Source organism: Xenopus laevis, chromosome 5L (assembly GCF_017654675.1).
Source record: "Xenopus laevis strain J_2021 chromosome 5L, Xenopus_laevis_v10.1, whole genome shotgun sequence".
Classification (NCBI taxonomy): Eukaryota; Metazoa; Chordata; class Amphibia; order Anura; family Pipidae; genus Xenopus; species Xenopus laevis.
Genome location: NC_054379.1, coordinates 69,083,073 through 69,110,425, shown reverse-complemented (window position 1 = coordinate 69,110,425; position 27,353 = coordinate 69,083,073). Strand labels below are relative to the sequence as shown.

The window sequence follows — 27,353 nt, the reverse complement described above, 5'->3', positions numbered from 1 at the left end:
GAATTACTTTTACTACTACTACTATACTTTTATTACTTTTATTGCTTCTGTTAAAGCTTATTACCTCTCCCAACTTTGAAACCTACAGTTTGGCTATTTCACTTATTTCATGGTCATTTCCTACTTCTATGTGGGAACAAAGAGGACATATAGATGGAAAGACAGACTATAGTATGTCAATAAAAGAGACCAGGAAAGTAAATATTCTGAGTAAGGAGATCACCTTTTTTATGGTCATTTCCTACTTCTATATGGGAACAAAGAGGAGATGTATATGGAAAGATAGACTATAGTATGTCAAGTAAAGAGACCAGAAAAGTAAAAATGCTGAGTAAGGAGGTCTATGTCTAAGGTTTCCTGGTGGGTCTCTTTCATCAAAGTCCTCCACTGAGAAGGGTTGGGAAGCTTGGACTTCTATGATCAGAAAATGTAACAGTATTGATATCCTTTCTTGATACACTCCTTTTAAATAGGATCACACTCCAATATACAGCTTGTGCATATCTGTGGTGGTCAGGCAAACCTGGGCACTCTTTGCAAAACCAGCTTCCCCTGGGTCCTCCTCTTTTTCCAGATGTACCTTGGGGTTCCCAGCAACTATAAGTACTTCTCCACCTCCCAGGCAATCTGATTGCTCCCCTGCTTGTAACTAAGCAGGAGCTGGTTGGCGTGAAAGGAATACAGACAGCAGGGGCAGTGGTGTAACTAGATATTACTGGGCCCCACAACAAACTTTTATCAGGCCCCCTAAATGTTTAGAGTTTGACCTGTTTCACCAATATTTAATGAAATTGTATCTGAATTAAGGCATGGTGGGGCCCCTATACCTCCTGGGCCCCAGGCAGCCACAGGGTCTGCTTCCTCTGGAGTTATACCCCTGAGCAGTGACTGGGAAGAATCTGCTAAACCCTACAGCACTGCACTTGTAAAACTTTTAAAAAAAGACCTTGGAAGGTTGTATAAGGATTTTTACAAGGCACTGTGTTTCTGTGCTTGCTAGGTCTTTGTGCATAGTCTACTCATACTCTCATACTCTCTTCTCAAATGAGAGCTAGAATATTATTTTTTATTATTATTAAGTCCCACATATCCTTCTTGGTTCTGGCTCTTGCTTTTCCGCAATTCATTTTTGTAACCCTGCATATTATATTTATCAGGGAAATGTACAAGTACTAAATATTTTATCTGCTTGTTTTTTTTTTAGATAAAAATATGTTCTGCTCATTTTGATAGCTAACACTGTTTTTACATTCATATTTCATCCTAGGATTAAAGTAATGTCATGGATTGTAAAAAGGCACAAATTCTTGTCAGTGTTGAAATCTCTACTTACAACTGTCCTCTTCTTCCGAGATACATTTCAGAATGTAACAAGCATAGATGAAGCCAGCAAGCTGAAACAAACAAAAAACAAGATATGTATAAGATCAACATTTGAAAACATAAGTACTGGATAATTCATGGCAGTTCTACATAGATGCATGGCACTAAAGAGCAAGAGCAATTTTTCAGGACTAATTAAGCAGATTATCATTTATCTTCCAATAGCACACTTTGCCAAAGAACAGCCAGCAAAACAGATATTTTGATACAGCTCACTGATCAATGTTGATTTCCTAAAAGCCAGTACAAAACAAAGCATGCTTTGTATTTTGTGATTGCTGATTTTTGCTTTACAAGATGAATAATGCTCAACACAAAGCCCCAGGCTTTGTCGACTGTGTAACTTATTACTACATTATCATCATCATCATCATCGAAACAGTACAGGAGAATAAGACATCTGCGTACAGCTCCTCTAGCTCTGCTTTATGCATACTAAGAAATAACAATTAATGTTAAGTTTATTTAAAATACAGGCAAAATAAAATATCATGCAAAAAATCTACCAGAAAATGTAGCTGGTTGCATTATGCAACACATCCAGGCTAAAACAGTTGGTTAAAGGGGTGGTTCACCACTAAGTTAACTTTTAGAATGTTATAGAAATGGCCAATTCTAAGAAACTTTTCAATTGGTCTTCATTATTAATTTTTTTATAATTATTTGCCATTTCCTTCTAAATCTCTCCAGCTTCAAGTGATGTAATTGGCCCCATCTTAAAAACAAATGCTCAGTGAGGCTATACATTTATTGCTATTGCTACTTTTTATTGTGCACCTTCTATTCCTAATACTCCTCCTACTCCTATTCCAGTTTCTAATTCAAATCAAAACATGATTGCTAGGTAATTTTGACCCTAGCAACCAGATTGCTGAAATTGCTAACTGTAGAGCTGCTGAGTAAAAAGCAAAATAAATGGACTACTAATATAATGATTCTGAAAGTAAACAACAAGTTTATAACTAGGATATGATACATGTCCTCCCTAACACCCTAGGCCTGGGCCAGTCCTGATCTGTGCCTTTTTGAGGTCAGATCATAGAGGCTTGTGCTTGATTAAAACACTGTTGCATCATATTTTACAGCAGCTTCCCAAGCCCTAACAAATGTCTTCACTGTTCCATAGTCTTCATTTAACCCACTTACTGAACTTTTAAAAAAACTCTTTTCAGCTTTCAATGAAACAGCAACCTGTGATGGATTTACATTTTCTATCTAATAATCACCAGTTGTACACGGCGGGGGGGTGATTGAGGAAGCTGCAATTTAATAATTGGATATTGAACAATTGTTTGTGAAGATCACATTATCACATTGTAGTGATGAACATTTGTTTAACTGGTATACATTTTTGACCAATTGACTACTACAGATAAGATATTCTAAGTATTCAAAGCATTGCATGGCATCAACCTCTCATTTTTTTCTTATCAATGTCTAACCTGCTTGTCACAGTCAAAACCAAAATCTAGTGAAACATCACAAAAAATACAATTAGGGTTACAGCTGGCTTCAAAAATATTCTCCTTTTCCATTTTTACCTTGCACAGATCTATAACCTTAACAACTTAACAAAAGGCATTTGATGTGAGTTTAGATTTTAATAAATAGAAATCCATGTTCTATTCATTCCTATGGGATTTCTAGAAGCATATTAATCAATGGGTGAAAGTTAGAACCATTTAATAAATACACTTCCAAAAGCCCTATAGGAATTAATAGAACGTGGGTGAGTTTTTATTTATTAAAATTGCAACTCACATTTTGATATCTCTGCCCCTAAATGTGGATATAGAATCAAGAGGGCTCAAAAAAGTACAGTGTACCATGTTTTTTTTTGCACTGTGCACCTTGCCAATCATATTTGACTATTGTTTCCCTTGCACTACTTAGTTAGAATGTTAACACATTAGAGCATCATATATTTCCTTAAATCTTTTTCTAAATATCTGCAGAAAAACTTTAATTCAAACAAATGTAGGGATGTGAAAATCTTAGACACCCTTACACTTTACGGACAGGCACATCCCTAGTTAATATGGACACCTCAGTGGGTCCTTATGGGGACCTTGTGCTTATGTAACCCCTGCAGTTCACACAGTGTACTCTAGAGGCACTGTGCCAGAGTATAAAAGGTTTAGGAACCATGTGCTCTGGGTCCATTGCTTTAGCCCAACCAAGCAGGCTGGAAGGGAATGGGTAGTGCTGACCCTAGGCGCCTTGGCCCTAGTAATTAGATAGCTATACTCGTTTTATAGATCGCTCTAGGAGTGATAGAGAGGTTAATTAGTTGAGCAGCTCAAGGCTCCGCCGAGGAGATTAGAGGGATTAAGATCCCAGGGTATTACTGACCCAGAGTAAGGAACCAAGTGTTGAGATAGGGATGTCAGGAGTTCCCCTAGTCTGCCACTGGAAGATATCCTGAAAACTGGGCAATACCCATCGCATGCTGTCAACTTACTCTCTGCTGTATATTCCCTAGCCTGTGGGGATTCAGCCTATACGTGCTGTGAGTACATGCTTCCTTTATGCTGCTGTGTATGTTCTATACTCCATTGTGGATCAATGTGCTAAATGATCTCTGTGCTCTTGTTCAATAAATATTGTTCTTGGTTCAACTGTTAAAGAACTACTGGCGCCCATCATTGTGCTATCGCATATCAGGTTACAGTTACACTACACCCTTGCCTCCACCCCGCTGCAAGGGCTTACCCCTGAGAAAGAGAGCTCATCGGTGGTCTCAGTCCACCAAGGAAAGTAGAGTAAACGGCCCTAGCACAAGTCAGTTTACTATAACGCTACACAACTATAATTAAAAAAACAACAACTAACGTACAATCCTACTTTACAGTAATTATTACACAACATTCTCATACACAAATTAATCATTTTTGATGACAGTGCTTCCTTTAATGGGTTTCCTGGTTACTTTTATTCTTTTTTTAAGTGATCCACTAAATATGGAGGCTTAAGCCCAAGTGTATAACCGCTTTGAAGTATTAAATCCCTTAGGCTACTTCAACATGTACTTGCTAATAAAAAGTCCTTTAATATGAAATGCTAGTTACAATTTTGTCTTTGAAGTAGGTCCTTGCCTCTTGGCTACTGATCAACTACTAAACTGTAGTAAACAAAAATTTTGATGTAATGAAATGAGCCACTACAACATTAATGGGCTTTTCTTAAATATTGAAGAATCAAAAAAAAAGAATCTTCAAGCTTTTTTTTTTTAAATAAAATCATTTAAGCTTTTCCTTTTGGAAGTTTTTTCTTCTTTGATGTTGCCTAAACAAAATCACTAATGCATGGTTATATCATCTGTAGGAATATAAGTTGTGTGTGTGTTTACAGAACTGAGATAACTTTCTTTGACTTCTAGAAATGCAACAACTGTCATTCAAATCTATCACACAAAGAAAGTAATGGAATTTGCTAGCATCAAAACAAGTGTCCATCCTGTTGTAGTGAAAGTGGTGGGTGCCCAAGTGTTATCCAGAAACCCATTATCCAGAAAGCTCTGAATTACAGAAAGGCTGTCTCCCATAGACTCCATTTTATCCATATAATCCAAGTGTTTTTAATTAATAAAACAGTACCTTGTACTTAATCCTTATTGGAAGCAAAACTAGCCTATTAGGTTTATTTAATGTGTACATGATTTTCTAGTAGACTTAAAGGGCAAGTATCATTTTGAGGAGAAGCAAACCCAAAAGTTAATAAACCCCTACACCCTACCCTACATAGACCCCCCTCCCTCCTCCCCCCAGCCTAAGTGTTACCTTACCCCTCCATGCAGATTCTGTCCAGCAGAGTTCCCATGCACCATCTTCTTCTCTTTGGTAATCTTCAGAATGAGACAGACGGAGCGACGCATGCGCAGTTGGAGCAATTTTTCTGCTTCGCGACAACTGCGCATGCGCCGAAACTCATGAAAATTGCCGAAGCACCGGTCTCATTCCAAAGATTACCAAGATGATTACCTTGATTATTCAGTAGTAATATTATATTCCTTGATTATTCAGTAGTAATATTATATTCTCAACAACAACTTAATTAAAATAAGGGATACATAATCCATCTAATATTGCAAAGAAGCAATTTTCTTGTCAGCTGAAATATGAAGTCTGCACTGTTCACCAAGAGGTAATGCAGAAATCTAATACAAAAAAAAAAAACCTGGTCACTGATGAGTTTGTATTTCACAGCCATGCTGTTCTTTTGCAGCTCATTCATATTTAAATGTTTCTCTTTGTGTGCACTCAGTAACTATATGGGATAAATAGCTACCAATGTTCTTATTTCCTCTGTTTTCCATTTGTCAATTTTGTATTGTTTTGTAACAAATGCATCTAAGCTCTATATGTTTCAGAATACCTGTTGTATGTTCTATATGTTTCAGAATACCTGTTGTATGTAGTTTTATCCTGATGGTGTGTGGTGTGTCAACCTAGTTTTGACATTACGGTTGATGTTAATTTTGTCATTACATAAACTTATAGCACATAGGTCATTGTGGCTTTTTGTCTCGACAATGTGAATGCCTGCATTCTGAAGGAAATCTATCTTCTGTTTATGCCAAAACCACAGTACTATAAGACCAACACTTCTACAAGGTACTTTTGAAGCAAACACACAATGAGACTAAGTCATAGTTAAATTTAAATGAACTGCCAGAAACAAGAGATAACCCTCATCCATTTTGTTGCAACCACACCAAGCCTTTGCAAATTGATGATTGGTTGCTATGTTTAAGTTGCGTGTGCAATTGGCACACTTCTATTAATAAACTATCCCATCTATTTTTATAAATACTGTATATAATTAAAAATAAGTCTGATCTGCCAAAACATGGTGCACAAATAGCATAGGAGGTTAAGCTATGTTATACAGAGATATTACAACAGGGAATACTGTATTATATGAATAGTACAAATCTGTTTAAAAAAAATAAAGCCCTTTAAATAAAGGTCATCTACTATACTAATTAAAAATATCTACCTACCATACTGCTACCAATTGTGGAAAGCCCTTTCAAACTGCTGTTTAAAACCTGCGATTCTAAAGTTTTTCAATCAAATATTGTTGCAAGTTGGCTTCAGAACTGAGAGTTACCAGCAGTTATGTCTCAACAATACAGGTATGGGACCTGTTATCCAGAGTGCTTAGGATAATGGATATTTCTGTAATTTGGATCTTCATACCTTAAAGGACAAGGAAAGTCTAAAATAGAATAAGGCTAGAAATGCTGTATTTTGTATACTAAACATAAACATGAAATTACTGCACCACAAGCCTAATCAAACAAATGATTTATGCTTTCAAAGTTGGCCGCAGGGGACTGTCATCTTGTAACTTTCTTAAACATCTTTACAAGACTAAGACTTTGCACATGCTCAGTTTGGTCTGGGCTGCTGCTTAGGGATCGTCATAAATTATCAAAACAGCACAAGTCAAATAATATCTGCCAGAAGCTGATACAGCAAGACTGATTAATAATCAGAATATACAGACTGCACTGGGTCCTGTGTTGTCATGTAATCTAATGTGGATTTTATAGTTTTTGTATTGTTTTATACAAACATTCTCCAACTCTGCAGAACCAGCGGCTGCAGCAAAATAATTCTCCAAATAGAATCCCAGTTTATCTATTTAAATCTGGCTCCATGATCTTTGTCCCTGCAGCTCGAGTTGGAAACATTAAAGGGGATGTAAAAGCAAAAAATAAAACCCAATACAAATCTCTACACAGTCGCCGACTGCTCTACAGGGAAACAAACAAAGCTGCTTGAGTTTTGCATGGCTGGGAAGTAAGGCGGGGGCTCCCCCTGCTGTTCATAAGTATGATTGTTTCCCTGCAGAGCAGTTAGGGACCGTCTGACAATTCCTATACACAGCAGTAAATGAAGGGAGAATATCACTGCATACAGTCAGGTTTCTTATAAAAACAGTACACATTTTTTAATTAAAGTATTTTGGAGATACATTTCTTTTTCATTAAAGAAAGTAAAAACTGGATTTTATTTTTTTGCCTTTACATGCCCTTTAAGTCCATCATAAAACAGACAGGGTGTCAAGGAAAGCTTGTTGGAGCATATGGCAAGTTTCAGTACAGGCATATAAAAGTAAACAATGGCTTAATTCTGCGTGGGATAGCTCTGTAGGCATTACACTGTGTAGTGTTAAAACTTAAAGCTTTCTTTTTGAGGCTTTGGGGAGTGCTATGGAATAGTTTATTCAACTAGCTTTTGGTGTTCCACTGCCTCAGGCAGATTTAGTTTTTATCATTATGCTTCTCTGTGTGCCACCATATTCCATCAGCTATAGAGTATTGTAGAGCTCAGATAAGAAAATATGGTTCTTTTTTTGCTAGAGATCTGAGAGGAGCACAAAAAGAATCACTGTTCAAAGCCCATAGAGCAGATGAACCACATAAAAAATGAACAGGCTTACATAGAAACATCTGATATAAAAAGTCACTCATTCATTTAAATTGGCATTAATAATACTTGGCTTACTCAGCAATGGCACAGAAATAAACATATTTAAACAGAAAAACTGTAATAATTCTGCAGACTGAAGAAAAATGTGCTGGATAAAAATAATCCATATATATGCCCTTGTTTTGCACTTTGCCCCATATTTTTTCAACCAACTGTGATCTATAACTACAGGCATGCACTTCTATAACTACTAACACAGTAAAAAAACAAGAACTTACAGCAAGTTATCGCTGCTGTTCTCAAATGAATGCTTACTGTATATTGCATTATAGGACAAACATTATTTCCACATTCCAGCTCTGAAAGACTTTTAACCTTAGATCATATAATTCTCAGCAATACAATAGTGGAAAACCATGGCAATAATAACTGTAAAATAAGGGGCACATTTACTTAGCTCGAGTGAAGGATTAGAAGGAAAAATCCTTCGAATTTCGAAGTATTTTTTTGGCTACTTCGACCATCGAATTGGCTACTTCGACCTTCGACTATGACTTTGAATCGAACGATTCAACTAAAAATCTTTGACTATTCGACCATTCGATAGTCGAAGTACTGTCTCTTTAAAAAAAACTTCGACCACCTACTTCGCCACCTAAAACCTACCGAACACCAATGTTAGCCTATGGGGAAGGCCCCCATAGGCTTTCAAGGCAATTTGGGATTGAAGGAAAATCGTTCCATCGATGGATTAAAATCCTTTAAATCGTTCGATTTGAAGGTTTTAATCGTTCGATCAAACAAATTTTCCTTCGAAGTTGAAGGATTTAACTTCGAGGTTTAATTAACCCTCGATATTCGACCATTATTAAATGTGCCCCTAAGTGTGTGGCAATATGTACACAGTATGGGACTTCAGCGATTTGTCCAAAAAAAATAGCAGCCTGTATTTTATTCAATATTATTATATACAGGTATTGTACCTGTTATCAAGTATGCTCGCAACCTGGGGTTTTCCAGATAATGGATCTTAAGTCTGTTAAAAAATGTAAATAAACCCAACAGGCTGGTTTTGCCTCCAATAAGCATTAATTATATCTTAGTTTGAATCAAGTACAAGGTACTCTTTTATTATTATAAAAAAGCAAATCATTTTTAAATATTTGGATTATTTTATAAAATGTTGTCTATGACAGCTTTCCAGTATTTTGGAACTTTCTGGTTAACAGGTTTCTGGATAATGGATCCCATACCTGTATATTATTATAGCAACCTACTATATATAATCCTTTATGTAAACCTATACCATGGCAATAGTCTGGTATTGTCAGGTCTGCTGGAGTAATCAGTGCATATTATGTTATATGTGATTATTATTATATAATGTCATAGTGATGACATGGAAGTTATGTAAACCAAGAAACTGCTTATAAGGCCTACTCATACTATACAGACTGTGTGTGAGTCCCCACTGTCTGGAGTGGAGAGTTTGCCAACAAGAAGATCTTGCCCCAGTATTGCCATGTTCGTATGGTGATGCTCGTCTAATCCAATCGTGAGCCCTAGGGACCACTTGGTCTTTTGCCAGATTTTATCGGCCCATGTATGTCCACCTTTACTCAGCCACTCCAGACAATGGGGACTCACACACAGTCTGTATAGTGTGATATGTGGGCCTTATAAGCAGTTTCTTAGTCACATAGTGAGCTGTAGTTTAACTACTACATAACTTCCATTTCATCATTATGGCAGCTTTGTCAAAAGGAGTGTAACAGTTTGTGAGTGAGCAGAGCCTACCCATGTGTGAATGTTTCCCATATGGATTAATCTGGTATATGTGGCTCAGTAATGCAGCTGAGTGACCCACTGGCGGATGGAGTTCAGCAGCGCAGTCTTGTTGCAAACATCTGAACTTACACTAAGGAAAATACTATATATGTCTTATGAGTGGCTGCTCATAAAACCTACAAATCATACTATACAGAATATGTGTGCACATGATCAGTCCCACATCTGTGGCTAAAACTATTATGTAGTAGTAGTTGAACTACAGCTAACTATGAGACGTCTCATAAGACCCACTCATTATACTATACAGAATATATATATAGTAATTGAACTATAGCTAAGCACATTATAAAGAGAATGCAAGATTACAGCTAGAAAGAGACATTGGAGTCTAACAAACATATACCAAGCTTATTACTGATTCAGAGAGTTGGTCAGATATTATTGAAGGGATATTAGGCCTGTGATGGGCTAGGCTGCAAGATAATAAGTGTGACTGGCTAGTAGTGGATTAAATGATTCTGCTGTGTTAGTTCAGGCAAAACAGCCAGACAAGCACAGTAACTTCTGCTACATTTATTACAACATGGCAGGTAGGTGTGGTCTGCCTCATTATTTCTCTCAGCTTAGACAGGAAGAGGGAAACAGGAACAGGAATAAATCATAAGACAATGGCAAAACAGCAGGAATGCCCTTAACCAAAATGCTCACACAATCAGGTTACTACAATAAAAATACCCATATCACCTAAAAGCAGTAGTTGAATTGGGGCGGGATAGCATACTGGAGCTCTTCTTTCCCGGGCCAGAAGGTTTTTGTAGATATCAGGGCATGTGCAGTGGCATAACTACAGGGGTCAGTGCATGCACAGTGGCGTAACTATGGGGAGCAGTTGCACCAGGGCTCTCGGCCCTGGGGCGGGATACCTCCAGAATTTTCCTCATATGACCTCCACTGACACCGCTGGTGTGTGTCTGGCTGCCTGCCCCAATCTGCGTCTGCCCGGAAGAGGACAGAGCATTGCGTTGCTTGTCCTTGAGGAGTGTCTTCCCAGGTCTTTCATGGTCTGACCTGCGTCCAACCACGTCCTCCTCAAGTCCTCAGGCAGACCCCCTCAAAATGCCGGATCTGATCAGTCTCTAAGAAGGAAGTGTGACTGTTGGATAGCAGGCATAGTAGGGAGAGATGGTGCCTATAGTAACAGTGGGATAATAGTCTCTGGGAAGGGAGTATGACTGTGGGATGGCAGGTATAGTAGGGAGAGATGGTGCCTATAGTAACAGTGGGATAATAGTCTCTGGGAAGGGACTATGGGATAGCAGGTATAGTAGGGAGAGATGGCGCCTACAGTAACAGTGGGATAATAGTCTCTGAGAAGGGAGTGTGACTGGGATAGCAGATATAGTAGGGAGAGATGGTGCCTATAGTAGCAGTGGGATAATAGTCTCACATGGCTGTCCCCATTCAGCACATGTATGTAGAAGGCGCAAGGCCACCAAGTCCCTCTTTACAGAACAGGACTCCATAGGCTGGAGCTGACTGAGCGCCTGCAATGCTTGCCCTACTACTTGCTCTCCCAACCCAGTAATGCTGTATTCCAGGCCAATGCGTGGGGGGGGGCAGTTTTAAATTTTCGAACCAGGGAACTTAGGGGTCGAAGTCGATCCCCCTGTCACGTCTGGGAAGCAGCGCCCGCAGAATAGCCACTGTTTACACTGCAAATAATTCGCTCTACCATGTAAAATCTTATTCCCTGAACCAGCAAGTGTATTTTTTCATTTATAATATTGGTGTGTAGCAGCCATCTCAGGTCATTTTGCCTGGTCATGTGCTTTTGAGAAAGAGTCAGCACTTTAGGATGGAACTGCTTTCTGGCAGGCTGTTGTTTCTGTAGTGGGGCTAATAATTAAATATTTAATGGCTTATATGGCTGTACTTTGGCACTGATTTACAGAAGTTGGCCTGGCCTGCCAGGCTGCATTCATTTATTCATGAAATTGCCTCTGTGCCACCCTGCTATGGGTTCTGGGAGTATTTATACAAGAAAATGGCAATATCCCATCCTGGTTTGTTTGGGGGTGTGGTCTACATAAAATTTTGCTTGGCGCGCTGGGCGCGCCGCCATTTTTCCTCTGAGCAGTGCTTACTTTTGTGGGCAGGGCTCAACAGGACACACCCACCATCCCTTCATCTTTTTATTCCCAATTCAAGCACTGCCTAAAAGTATCATATTTATGTTTTGCATACTTTTCTTTCTCTACAATCATTATAAGCGCAGCATTATATTTCTCAGCCATTTGTAAGAACTTCCAATTAGGAACCTGTAGTGTTTAACAGCTGCCCTTTTAAGGGATGATACAGCCATGTGAATCAGAGCTGGCAACTTTTCATCTTGTTTGTTATATGGCAATAAGCTTTGTTCTTATTGGTTCAGGAATGTGACTGACAGTATTGCTTCACAGAATAGATATTTTATCTGTTTTGTGAAGCTGAGCTGTCATTTTGTGGAAAGAATGAATCCTGTACTATAAAATCTTGCTTTCTGTCACAAATATCTATTTTGTCATTCAAATCTAGCTTGACATTCACTAGTTAGTTACACTATTATATATTATGTCCAATTTTTTATACATAATTCATTCTGTAAGTAACTCTACACATAAGTGTGTCTGTTACATTTATGAGACAGATTGCTTGTTAAAATGTATAGAATGGAGTTTGTAATATGATGACATCCTTTTGTGCACTAACCAGATTTTGTTCTCATTCTTTAAAGGAGAAGGAAAGGTTAAAACTAAGTAAGCCTTATCAGAAAGGTCCATCTAAATATACCAGTAAACCCCCAAAGTGGTGCTGCTCTGAGTCCCCTGTGAAAAGAAATACAGCATTTCTTTCCTTATATTGTGTACACATGAGCTTCTGTATCAGACTTCCTGCCTTCAGCTTAAACCTCATTGCCTTGGGCAAGAGCATGCTCAGTTTGCTCCTCTTCCCCCTCCCCCTCCCTTCTCTACTGTAATCTGAGCCCAGAGCAGGGAGAGACTCAGGCAGGAAATGATGTCACACCATGTTAATACTGCAGCTCCTATCCTAAACAAACAGAGAGTTTCTAGAGCTTTTTACTCAGGTATGGTAAAACATTCTACAGAATAAATATAGCATTCTATCTTGCACTATTGCAGCTAATCTATTGGCAATAAAATGCCTCCGTAGTTTTCCTTCTCCTTTAATATAAATAAGTATTTTGTATATATTTTTTTATCTGTGTATGGCCACAAATACTTATATACCATAATACACATTAATTCTGTGTATTAGAGATGGTTTTGTATACAGAATGTATTTGGGACAAAAGGAACCCCATAGAGGGGAAACATAAATGCTTCAAACCTTGTATAAGAAACAAGAGCATATTCACTTATACCAATATGTGAGAGTATAGACAGATAGGACAAGTAGGAATGTCATTGCAAGATGAATTAATCAGTGCAGTTAATTAAGGGGATGCTGTAGCCTTACTGTTTAACAACAGAGTGGCAGTTATCTAAAGCTTTTAAAGAGGCTGTTCACTGATTACATTTTTGAGGGGGGGGTTTACATGTCCTTTAATAATATTCACCTAAGGAGCACTTGCACTTCATGATCTGCTGCTCTCTGCAATAAGCGCAGAATAAAGAAATACAGCACTCGCTGTGGAAAGCCCAATATTTACCACCTGCCTCCCTCTGCCTGCACCTCACCAACACAGTGTTAACACAGTCAAGGTGGTATTAGTGAGGGGTGATGCAAGTCTCTGAACTCTAAAATGGAGCTCAGAAGCTTGTGCCTATTTGCACACAGCCAAACTCAGTATGCAAAGTGCATTAAAATGGCCAATTGATCCTTTTTTGATTTTGCAGGCTGCATTCAGCTTGGCAAATTAGACCTATGTATTAGACTGATTTTTAAATTATACCAGTAAAGAGAAATATAGGGCAGTATTTGTAATCAAGCATAGCGCTGGGGAACAGAATGATTCAGTTATAAATCAGATAGCAAGAAAAAATTGATTCAAATAGGCTGCCCAACAGTTCCTATTGATGGCATTTAAAGATGTTACAAATGCTATAAATAATAACAAGCAAGCATTTTTAGAATAACATTTGCCATAATCCTTAACACCCTTAACACATAATGAAGACATTGGGTAGACATTTACTGACTTTTACTGGCACTGTATGGAACTGAGCTAAAGATTAATCATCAGCAAAACAGAGTGCAAGTAGCATTTGTCTCTGAATGATTCATATCACCATAGCAGCAGAAACTAATAAGTTACGTGTTTTTACATCCTTGTCCAGAATCACAAGGAGCATTCAAAAATGAAAGTGGACAAGAAAAGAATCTTTAGACTGCAAAAGAAAATGACACCTGCCACATAGATTTCTCAACAGGTAAAATGGATAACAAAATGATGTATAGCAGGAATACATCAAAAATGTCCTTTTCTCGAATGTACAGAATCCATAGATCTTATCTCTTTCCCATTCCTATGCTGTAAAACAGTATCAAAGAGATTAAGATGCAATAAAGTGTGACTGTAAACAGCAAAATGACTATATCAGAAAGCACAAATAAAAAAACCAGTCATCTGTGACTTTAACCCTTTAAGTACCACAGACTGTAGAATCTAGGTTCTGTGGAAAAAACTACCTAAGGGCCACAGAACTTAGATTCTACAATCTGCAGCACTTCCAGGTTGCAGAGCAGAGGAGCGGCTTTTCAAGCTGCTTGCTCCATCCCCACTCGTTCCCCGGCCCCTTGCCAATTAGCAGAGTGGGGATTGAGTGGCCCCTGGGTGCGGTCACCCAGGAGCCCCAAGGCAGCAGCAGGCACGTGAAATCTACGTGTCCTGCTGCTGCCCACACTTCCTGGACCCCTCCATGCCACCCACTCAACGGACCTAGGCAATGAGCAGAGCAGGGTTCAAGTTTGCATAATTTGCATATGCATATTAGAGGAGGGAAGGGAAAAATGAAAAAACGCATGTGTATCGCTGCTATCACCTCCCAATAACACATCTGGCCTTGACAAATGATCTTTAATGTTTTACTCATAAATTATGAAATAAAATTCCTCTCCCAGTTGAACTACTATATTTTTAAAAAGGCGATGGGGTCAAAAGCACTGAACCATATTAAATGAATGTCAAATGCTTTATCCAGAGAATGTTTCTGATCACCATTGGGATCAGGAAAGAATTTTTCCCTTTTGAGGCATAATTGGCTTCGGGCTGGGTTTTTTGCCTTCCTCTGGATCAACACAGTGGAGTATATCTTCCTGCACAGGAAATTTTAGAAGAGGGAGAAAGGAAGTTCTCTCCTGTGACTGCACGGTGAGTTAATTGATACAGACGCTACTACTGCTTGTGCTAAATGACAGCCTGCTTGGATTTTCTATCATCGACACCCTGCAGATTCAGGCGTGGCAAGTGGCAGCAGGGTTGCTGAACTTTTCTCATGGTGGAAGATGCAGCTCCTGCTGGTAAAAAATTTTGGGGCCAGCCTCTCTGTAGGTAGACACAGCATTATACTCAGTGGTTGATTCAGTTGCACAGTGCTGATCTCAAGTCTTCAGTGATCCTCTAATCAAGCACGATTCAGGGGCTGCTGCCGCCTGAGGCAGCAGCCTCAATGCCGCCCCTCCTCCTGCTCCGCTCTTCTAACTTTCAGCATCAGAGCGGGTGGAGGAGGGGCCGCATTGCTAGTGCAGTGAGCGCTATTGCACTCGCTGCACTAGAAGAGACGAATTTCCGTTTCTTTCGTTCGTCTCTTAAAGTTACCAAAGGCGGCTTTTTGCCTCATGCCCGTAGCGGCCCTGCCCCTAATGGAATTCTGGCTTTGAATATTGCCTTGTGGGGAAGCTGGCAAGGGCCTATTTATTTGATAAAATGTTAATAAATGCTGTGGCCATTTTGTGAATCCCCTTGACAAAGGCTGTGTGCCGAAACGTTGGGGCTGTTCTCATTTGGCAGGTGTATCCGCTTCTTGTAGTTTCTTTTCTGCCTTGTGTGTACCAAAGGGTGGTATGTATATTACAATCATGTGGAGCATTTTGTCTTTGTAAAACATTGTGTTACTGTCAAATTGTTTTTTTAAACAGTAAAGCATTTTCTATTATACCACCTGAGTCAAATGATTTATTGTGAGTGTGCAGACCTGATATTTGACATGTTATATTTGGTTGCTCTGTAGGGGTGACTTTAGGTTTTTTTGCACTTCCTATTGCATTTTTGTCTCTTTATTTCTAAATGAGAGTGCCCTCCACGTACCTGTATTTTTATATACTGTACATTCACCAGAACTGTCTGGTATTGTTTTTACAAAGATAAATGACACAACATAGTGTTGTTCTATTTAGTACACATAATTCTGGAAAGGACCTCCTAGAATATGTATCATTTGTTTAAACATATATGGTCATATATACCACACTCACTTATTCACCACATGGATTTTAAATGTTGTATCTTAATTTCTTCAATTTAGAACATAGAACTAAAAAGAGTTGTTTTGTCATATTTAAAAATAAATACAGGGTCAAAATCTAGGAAAGACAGTGAATCCTTTACTGTGTAGAAGGTATTTTCAAATTTGTGCCAGTTACTTAGAGGATCTAAGTTATTCTATTTGCATTCAGTAACATGGCAGAATTAGAAACAATTAGACTGAGTGGGATGAAATATCCTTCGATATACAGTATAAGGGAAGCAGAGCAAACAGTGAGTGAATGGAGTCCAGTGTGCACAGGCTATTTTGAAGTGTTATACGAGATGAAAGACTTATTGAGGTTAAGTGTGTTGGCTAAAAATATCTGTTTCTACATAGTCTGCTGATGTAAGCAACATTCCATAAATAGGCATAGCCTGATACAATTAATGCTTGGTCAATTTTTTTAAATCTAGTTAGTAAAAGAATTAAAACATTTCATGAAGCTGCACATTTAGAAAAAGAAAAGGGGTATGGAAACATTTCTTGCCTTCTTAGATCTTGCATCTGTGATATCTGGCACTTTAAAAATGATACATTCTTTAACAAAAACATGCCTGATGATTCCAGTTACCTAACCTTTGAGGCAAGTGTTTTTATTTAGAGTTGCTATAGTTATGGATGCAAAACCTTTAAAGAAAACCGTGCTAATCCAAGTTTAGCTATAGGTTGCCAAAACTACCCTTTTCATTTTTATATTATATGTTATGAGTATGTTACATGATGTCCTGTGCCCGCTATAGATACTTAGTTGAGAAACACACACCAAGGTCTCCATTATTGGGAACTTGCAATACACACTTAGGTATGAATGAACTGGAGGTTGATATACAACGCTTCAGTTGAAATTAGATACAGTTTTTTGTAAACAACACAGTTCTGTATTAATAGTTTTCACATAAATTCTCTTCCCACTCACACTTGACAGTAGTTTCCCAGGCCACTGGGCCCCAGACTTCTGCCTACTTTACTAATTCCCCTTAAAACTGTGTTTAAAGAACCATGTTATTGAAACACCTGTGAAACGTGTGAGAAGTAGATTTGGAAAACCCTTTCTCCATTCTAATAGTGACTGTTCATCTAAGAGACTGTGTAATGCATAAAGGGAGTTATCATTTGCTGGTCCTGTGTGAGAGGGAAAAACTGAGTACCATCCCACTTCCTAAATAGTGTTACATTTATATTCACAGAGAGAACTAGCTTTCTTCAAACTTCCCACTCACATTCATTTTTAGAAGTGGTGGGTTCCTGTTTTGATCATCAAACTCTGCAGTTCCCTTTTCTTTTTTAATGAACAACTCCACTAATGTTCACTTATCTAATCTGAAAAAATGTCAGCTGCACTGAATAACAGTCTGCATGATAGTATATCATATAGTTATATATATGTAGAATATATATAACTATATAGTTGTATAGTTGTATATATATAGAATATATATATAGTTATGCATGTTCCCATTACTTACTGCATGTTATGCAAGTGAAGTTGATGTGTATTTTGCCCTTTTTATCAGCATTAGCCAAATTCACACACACAAATAGTGAATAAAGTATACCCTATTGTAAAATATAAGGATATTATAAGTTACAGAGGAGTTCCATGACCATGTTTACATACAGGTCATGGAACGCCGAGGTGACTACTAATATCCTCATATTTTGCAACAGAGGGTACTTTAGTATAGTACAAAAAAGTTATATTACCATTTGTGTGCACATTTACAGCAAGGTTTCAAGCCTTAAAAGGCTCTTTTTCAAGTCATGTGAACAATGGTTTAGAGTCTGTATAGCTTTTTAAAGTCCATCAGAGGAAGTGACATAACATTCTTTTCTCTATGCCCAGTGTAGGGTTCCTGCCGTGTACACGGAATAAAACAAACAAATGCAGATATCATTATACAAATAATTTTTAAAGTATCACAAGATTGTATAAGTGGATGCATTTTACTAACACAGATACATATTATAAACTTTATTTTAGCCATGTGGATGACCTGAATTCAATCTATTAATCCACCAAACCTTCATTTGCTTTAATTTCAACTCCCCCCCCTTTAAGGTGGGAACTGTTTCTAAAATATGAATCGTAACTGTTCAGCAGTGTGGCCTTTTCTTTAAAGTGTCTGGAAAGGGGTAGTACCATGTTACCCAAATTTATTGTTGACCTGTGTTGGGAGATACGTGACTTGACCTTTTGGACAGCCTGTTTTGGGTTTGTTCCACGACAACTTACCCTGCTATGGAGACATATATTGAGAACATACAACATGACATTGTGCTATATCAGCAGGTTCTTGTTGGTCCTAGCGTGATACCAAATGTTACTAAACAAGTAATAATAGTCTAATGGAAGATACCAGGATTACAATCAAACCCTCAGACAAAGGGGGTGCAATCGTGGTATACATCTTATTATGCCAATGAAATATTGAGGCAATTATTTGATGGGGAGGTAAATACGGTTTTGGATAGGGTTCCCCTTGCATGGATTTCAAAAAGGGTTGAATAGATGTTAACCACAATGGTGAACAATCAGGTCATTTCTGAGGATTTACTGGCATACCTCACTGTTGCATTTTCACATACACCTACACTTTATACACTTCCCAAGATCCACAAGGATCCTGTCCATCCGCCTGGTCATCCAATCATGTCATGCATTGATTCAGAATTTTGCCCATTGGTAACATTGTTGGACAGGGTCCTTGGATCTTTTGTCAAAAACTCTCTCTTATGTGAGAAATAGTATGCACTTTGTGGAAAGATTGGATAATCTGAATATACGAGATGATGAGTATGTTGTTCTGGTCTGTTCTGTCCAGCCTCATGATGAGGGTTTGAGGGTCTGTGAATGGATGTTAGGTAGAAGTGGGCAATATGAGGATTCACAGATTGAGTTTTTCCTAGAGGCACTGGAGATTAGTCTGAGAAGTAATTATTTTGTTTTTAGGATGTTTTTTATTTGCAGTTATGTGGAACCACAATGGGATCAAACATCGCCCAGTCATATGTCAATGCCTTTATTGCTTTTCTTGAAGAAAGTCATGTATATCACAATAACCTGTACCGGGACTACTGTGTGGTCTGGTGGAGGTATACTGAAGAGATTTATGTAGTTTGGCAGGGTAACGTGAGCTCCCTATCATGGTTCCACAAATGTCTTAATGGGGTTCATCCATCGATTATGTTTTCGCAGACATAAATCTAATTTTTAGATGTAATGTTATATAGAGAAAGGGGATTACACACACAACTATACTCCAAGCCAACTGACTGTAATCAGATTTTGTATTTTACGAGTTACCATCCACCCCATATGAAAAATTCAATACCAATCAGTCAACAAACAAGGGTACATAGGCTAGTTAGTGATCATGAGGTAAGGGATGCCCAAATTAGATAAAAATTACATTTAGGGAAAAAAGTTATCCATCTAGGACTTTGACTCATCCTGGAGAAAAGAAAATAAAGGGCCGAAGAATTACATTTTTTACCAAGTACAGGGTAAATCAGGTGAATGAGGTGTTATGGAAACATTTGTATATATTGCTCAGGGCATATCCTACTGTGGAAAAGTTAATTGATATCATATAGAAGGGGTAAAACTATTGGTTCAAAGTTGACCTGGTCCCTGGTACAGAAGGAGAGGAAACAAAAACCTACATTTTTTTTGTACCTAAGAATTATAGCATGTATCCATGCCTGAATTGTGAAGTTGAAGGTATTTGATTAAAGTAAAAACCTTTGAACATCCAGGCACAGGAAAATCATTTCAGTTGAGGGGACATACATGTCGCTCACAATTTGCAGTGTGTGCCATTATCTGCCCTTGTGGGAAAAATATACTGTATGTGGGGGAGATTGTCCAAAAGGTCAAGTCACCAATCTCCCAACACAGGTCAATAATAAATTAGCACACGGTACTACCACTTGCCATATGCTTTAAAGAAAAAGCCCACATGGCTGAACAGCTATGATTTATAGTATTAGAAACAATTCCCACATCAAAAAGCGGAGGGGACTGCGAGTTGAAAGTAAAGTAAAGGGAGGTTTGATGAATTAATAGATTGAATTCACTTCATCCACATAGCGTAAATACAGACTATAATCTGAATCTGTTTTGTAATATGCATCCATTTATATAATCTGGTGATATTTTACGTGTTACTTATATGCTGATAGCTGCATTTGTTTGTTTTGTTTGGTGTACTTGGCGGGAACCCTACACTGGGCATAGAGAAAAGAATGCAATGTCACTTCCTCTGATGAACTTTAAAAAGATATACAGACTCTTGCTACTTTGGAACCATTGTTCACATGACTTGAAAAAGAGCCGTTTTAGGCTTGAAGTGTTGCCATAAATATGCATGAATGGTGATATTTATTTTTTGTACTATTTAATATAATCTGGAAGTATATCTTATACTTCTTACTTGATTGAAGAACAACCATGTACACTAAATCATTGCCCTTGGCAATACATATTAATGGACTGGACTATATGTTTTGAACCATCTAGTTTTAAACTTGGGCTGTAACCACAAATTCTCTAATCAGTCATTCTGTATAGCTTGTTAAAGTGAATTTTTGATACATATGTACAATAAATATTTTTTCACTTGTAGTAATTCTCATTAGTCACTTTGCTAAAATAACAATACACAAGAGGATTACTATGAAGTCACACATTATTTAAACTAACCTAGTCCAAAAACCCTTTCAGAAACATACTAAAAATATAATATCTGTTGATGTGATCCACGTTTTCAAATATTTTTAAAGCAGTAACACAAATTCAGATGCATCACTAGGCAGATGCTTTAAAACAAATAAAATTGAACTTTCTAACATTTTTCTGGATAGTAGGTCCTATATGTGTAGTATTGTGATACAATGATTACAAATAAATAATTTCTGCTATATATCCAATTTTTATTACAGACATATGCAAAGTGATGCCTTCTGAAATAAGAAGGTATTTACTTGTCTCATGCCATATACACAGCACTGCCTAGATACCAAAAATGAGAACCAGAACCGCTGGTTTATAGCACAGATACAGCCTAATAGTTCAGAGCCATATATCCAGGGCCGGACTGGAAGTAAAAAGCAGCCCGGGCAAAAAAACTCAAAGCAGCCCATATGTAAACACACAATGGTCTTGTAATCATCCACTCATACTATATATTGGAGTAAAACTGCAAACAATTATGTGCATAAAGAGCTGCTTTTCTCACTTAAGTGTAATTAATGTAGAATATGTAAAAGATTCTGCAGCCTTGTGCCTTTACATGTTCACAGAACAACCCCTCAGTGACTTCTAATATCCTTATCATTTACAGTAGGGGGTACCTTATCCCTTATAATACATGAGTGATACTCAGAGTTCCCTGTATAACTCAGCCTGCAGCCTTGTGTCTTTATATGGTCACAGAACAACCCCTCAGTGACTTCTAATATCCTTATCATTTACAGTAGGGGGTACATTATCCCTTATAATACATGAGTGATACTCAGAGTTCCCTGTATAACTCAGCCTGCAGCCTTGTGCCTTTATATGGTCACAGAACAACCCCTCAGTGACTTCTAATATCCTTATCATTTACAGTAGGGGGTACATTATCCCTTATAATACATGAGTGATGTATAACTCAGCCTTGTGCCTTTATATGGTCACAGAGCGGGAATACCATGTATAATACCCCCAGAACTAGACACATGAAACATAGAAAGTAATCCGTTAAGAATGTTTAAAAAATATTTTGCTGCAATTTTTAAGTAAAGAGTCAGAACAGAAAATAATCAACACTAGTTAGGCAGCACCGCAAGATGGACGACTGTCCTTTAATTTGTTCCTATGGCTTCAAGTTTGAGTAGATATTCCCTTGGCTTTTACTCTAAGCCACCCTGAGGAGGCCATGGCATAGCTGCAGTTCCAGGTTTTGGCCTGCTTTGAATGTACTTGTGGCAATCCTGAAAACGAGTTCGGTCTCTGGTAGGGTACAGTATACATATACACATTGTGTATACAGTGGTCCTGTTTATCAGACAAGGGGTACAGACAGCCGCGGCTGCTTAGAAGGTTGGCACGACCGATGGCCTCCGTTTTACCAACATTGTACAGAATAAAACATGGAACCAATTGCTTGCACCTGGACCTCATCTGCCTGTAGGGTAAAAAATTTATGAATTAACGGCTGGATTAAGAAAAGCCCAAATTCTGCCTCAATCCTACTCCACTTGCTGATAGATTTCAGGTCCCCCCCACCCAATTGGGACGAGATGGGAATAATTTCACCAATGTGCCCAATGAATCTCTCAAGACAATCCAGCAACTGCCAACTTGGACACTAACGGAGTCCATGTCTTTGTCTTCTGCTCAGCCAGAATGGGCTGCAGAAACACAAGTAAATCACTGTAAACTTGAAAGCCAAAGAGGCATAACTTACAGGCACCAGTCCCTATGCCAAGGAGCCGCAGGATACAGTCGGTGCCTGCTGTGCGCTCAGCCCTCTCCCCTGCTGCATGCAGGCAGCGCTTTACAGTAACCCCCACCTCCCCCTATAATAATACACTGGTGCCTTGACACTGGCTTTCTGAGCAGCCCGTCACTTTTTTTGGTGGGGCAAGAAGGCACCAGGCGTGCAGCAATGCTGGTTTTTCCTGCTCCGGCAGTCAAGCGCATACCTGTGCTGTGGGTACAGTTCCGTGCTGCGGCTGCTGCTTCTCTCGACCGCTGACTGCCGAAGGCAATGAATATGCGGACGGGTAGCTCAAGAGCCTGCCGTGCCGGAGCACTGCGGAGCTGGCCTGCGCTGCCACTGCTTCTGTTCCGGTTCCGCCCTGCTGTGCGCACTTAAAGGAGCAGTCGCTCCTTCTTAATTATCTTGCGAGCGGCCCACTTTAACAAATATAAAGCGGCCCCTCGGGCAATTGCCCGAATAGACAGATTGCCAGTCCGGGCCTGCATATATCCAAACTTGCAGACACACAACCTGTTTCAATCTTGTTAGATCTCATCAGTGCAAGATATTGGAACATGGCTTCTGAGAGGTAGGACTTGGAGAGTAGCAAAATGGGGAGCCAAATCTGGTTAGGGCGAGAAGGGCTAAAAGGAGCCAAAAAACCCTAAGCTAGCAATTATATGCAAAGTGATGCCTTCTGGAAATAGACATACAAATAGCTAAAATTAATTTTAAGATCTGCAAGAAATAGAGTCTACACACAATTAGAATTGGTTAAGTTGAAAAAGCCCACAGAAGAACTGATAAGCTTTAAAGTAATACGATGACAGAAATGGCATTCTAATGCAAGAATTTGATAAACAGACAGAATTTCCATTTTCTGTGGCTAATTATAATAGAAGGAAATTCATACAGGAAATCTGCATTTTGAGTGGGTACATGAACAGTATTTGATTTAATTCTACAGAGCAGAGCTAGGAAATCAACTTAGAAGTATGAAAGCCTCATAAAATAATTCTATTAAGCTTCTGTAAGCAAAACAATGCACATTTACCATGTATATTAGAGGTGTTAGTGGTGTCATAATATGTATTTATTTTGTAGGTGTTTTTTTTCAAAGCAGCAAGGAGCTGATGGGCTACTCATGACAGAAAGTAAATCTTCAGTCTACTGCGAGCATGTTATTAGTGCATGTGACGCATATTGGCTATAGGCTGCACATGAAAAGACAGCACATCAGACTTTGAGCACTGTTCACTAATGGTTAGTATAAACCAAAGCACCAATTGTTTTTTTTACTTATAGCACAGAGTACTTTACAGTAACTAGTATTATCTGTTGGATAAGGTTAGCATTAGCAGTAAATATTATAGCCTTACATTACAAATGTCTGCACAAACACACACACACACACATCATCATCATCATCATTTATTTATATAGCGCTGTCAAGATACGCAGTGCTTTACTGCAGTTATAGCAAACAGGGAATAAATGGTGGATAACAGACAAGGATTACAGAGTACAATAAGGTACAAACTAAAAGGTAAGGGTACAATTGAGACATTAGGATTGTATAAACACTTTGTCATTTTTGATACAGCAATGATTAGTTAAGGTACATCGAATAGGCCTCTTTAAACAGATGGGTCTTTAAGGAGCGCTTGAAAGTTTGGAAAGAAGGAGAAAGTCTGACAGCTTGTGGCAGAGAGTTCCAGAGAAAAGCAGAAGCCCGAGAGAAGTCTTGTAGACGAGAATGAGCAGAAGTGACCAGAGGAGAAGTGAGGCGAAGATCAGAAGCAGAGCGTAGGTTTCGTGAAGGAGTGTATTTGGAGATTAGAGATGAAATATAGGGAGGGGTTTCATTATTAAGGGCCTTGAATGTGAGTGTAAGTAATTTGAATTTGATTCTAGAAGAGATTGGGAGCCAGTGAAGGGACATACATATGGGAGCAGCTGATGTTGAGCAGCGAGCTAGATGAATGAGTCTAGCGGCCGCGTTTAGAATAGATTGGAGTTGTGAAACGTGACTTTTTGGAATACCTGTGAGGAGTAAGTTGCAGTAATCAAGGCGGGAGATGATGAGAGACTGAATCAGTGTTTTAGTTGATTCTGAACTGAGATATGGTCGTATTCGAGCAATGTTGCGCAGTTGAATACGGCAAGATTTTGCAAGTGTTTGAATGTGTGGTGAAAAAGACAGATGAGAGTCTAAGATGACTCCTAGGCAGCGTGCCTGTGTGGTGGAATGAAAGGTGGTGTTGTTTATGGTGAGTGATATCTGAGGGACAGGGGAAGATCTTGGAGGAAATATGATGAGTTCTGTTTTAGAAAGGTTCAGTTTCAGGTGGCGCAGTGACATCCAGGAGGTGACAGCAGAGAGACAGTCTGTGACTTGGGAAAGGACAGAATTAGAAAGATCAGGAGTAGACAAGTAGAGTTGGGTGTCAACACACATATATACTACTACAGAAATTAACCCCAGCACTGCAATATATAGCCTCCCTATTTGCCAATTTTTATTCTGAAAAATTTCTTTAAGAAAAACTTGAATGGAAAAAAAACTTGAATCAGTGAATTCAACAACCTTGAATTAATCAGGTTTTCCATGAAAAAAACCCTCAAATGCCTTTAATTAATCGAGTTTTCGAGCAAAACTGACCGAAAAAACCCCCTAACATCATGAAGACTAGTAACTTCAAATGGTTCAAGTGACTTCTGCCATTGACTTCTACATGACCTTGACCGTTTTTTTCAGAATCTAGCTATTTCCAGCTTTGAATAATTTTAGTTTTTTAACCCGAAAATTCGAGTTTTGACTGAAAAAAACTCTCAAAAACTTGAATTTTTCACATTTGCAAATAAGTGGCTTTAGACTTATTTCTACTAGATACTACATATCATGACCAGAATAATCCAGACTTTCTCATCTCCATGCTGTTCCATCTGAATATCTGTTATAATGATGATTGAATTTACACTGTGAAAAGTACATCTTCATTTTGTTTTCCCCTGTCTGGCTGTCTGTAGCCCATCCCACTGCAGCTAATGGGTACCCGAAGGCCACCTGCATCAAGTATATCATGATATAAATCATATAAGATATAAGCCCTATGATTAACGATCAACACTATATTAAACTGAATGCATACAGGGCATTTTCTCTTGGCAGCCATTGGTAGCCTGTTACAAGTAACAAATAGTGATGGGCGAATTTGCGCCGTTTCGGTTCGCCGAAAAATTCGCGAAACGGCGAAAAATTTGCGAAATCTCGCCGGCGTCTCGTTTTTGACGCCGGCGCCCATTTTCTCGAGGCCGGCGCCTGTTTTTGGCGCCGGCGTCCCTTTTTTCGAAAAAAATTTTTTGACGCCGGTGAATTTTTGACGCGAATATTCGCGGGTGTTTCGCGAATTTATTCGCTGGCTTTTGTTTTCTAACTTGGCTGTGGCTGTTTAAATCTAATTGCTGATTGGTTGCCATGGGCAACATCTCCAGAAATTTCTCCAGATATTTATCTCCAATGTTAGTAAACATGCCCCTAAGACAAACACACACACACAAATTGTATGTTCTTCAGAAAAAAACCCTGTAAAGAAATACAGTGAAATACTATTAAAAAAGTATTTTTTTAACACCTTGCTTCAAATTCATGCATAAATTGAAACTGTGAACTTCAACTTTACTGCAACTCATTTTTGTGGGCCTGAACTTGTGGCTACTTTAGCAGCATTATCACTGAAATGAAGAGCTAGCATAAGACAAGCCAAGATTACCAGTTCAGATGGAGGGCACAGTGAATGAAACATTTATTGTGACCCTGCAGCACTTTATTTTTGATAACAGGGAGCTCAGCTGGCAGAAAAATGCAGAGAATCTATTTAATCACCATTAGTTTCCTCTTGCTTCATGTGGAGAAAAAGTGTCTGGATCAATACAAGTTCTAAAAGAATTACTGGCATGATAAATGAATAGAGCTACCTTGACAACTTTCAATAGCTTAACCTAGAATTGCAAAATAAATAAATGAACAAATAAAAAAGAAATATATTTTTAAGGCATCAAACACATTAACCATGAGAGGAATTAAATAATTTTAAATATTGTCAGAGCTTATTGGCTTTGCACAGCTAGATAAATATGAAAATGTTGATTTCCTTTGGACATTCATGTTTTTCGCACCTGTCTTTGAAATGAAGGACTCTATGACCTTATAAATGAGTAGAAAAATACAGAAGGTATGAAAAATAAGATAAACATAAAATGGCAGCAATATTATATTTTTATTACTTAAGACTGTTTCACAATATGGATTGGAATGGGTAACAAAATTATAATAATAATTTTAGGATCTAATTTTAGGGTTTAATTGGTAAAAAAAAGTTTAAAACTGCATGTTATTTTATGGAATCCGTAAATAGACATTTATATTTATTTATATATTTATTCCAACAGAATGAGCTAATGCCCAAAAATGGGGGATACTGTGGGGGTTATTTATCAAAATCTGAAATATACTTCGATCAAATCTGCATGGGTTATTTCCCGTTATTTATCAATACATTTTCCTTGAAAAATTCCAGTTCAGGAAAAATCGTGAAAATCGTCTAAAAATTCGAATTGTATGAATTTTTTTGATTTTCCATCTGAAAAATCTGATTCTTTCAGATATTTGCCTGAAAACCACGAAATCTTCGGATTTTTGCACAAAACCCAGAGCAGATCAGAATATCTTCGGTACTTCTCCCATT

At 38.3% G+C, this 27,353-nt stretch overlaps 1 protein-coding gene across 3 annotated transcripts in view; it reads right to left on the bottom strand.

The window, feature by feature from the left end:
* Positions 1-27,353, bottom strand: part of LOC108716142 (sodium/potassium-transporting ATPase subunit beta-1-interacting protein 2) — a 658,173-nt gene that overhangs the window by 46,708 nt on the left and 584,112 nt on the right. For all 3 annotated transcript variants that reach the window (XR_005961265.1, XR_005961266.1, XM_041562904.1), the window contains one exon: positions 1,334-1,394. Coding sequence is in view for 1 of the 3 variants with exons in the window: in XM_041562904.1 (XP_041418838.1) it covers positions 1,334-1,394 (61 nt within the window). In the remaining 2 variants the exon portion in view is untranslated. The remainder of the gene's footprint in view (positions 1-1,333; positions 1,395-27,353) is intronic.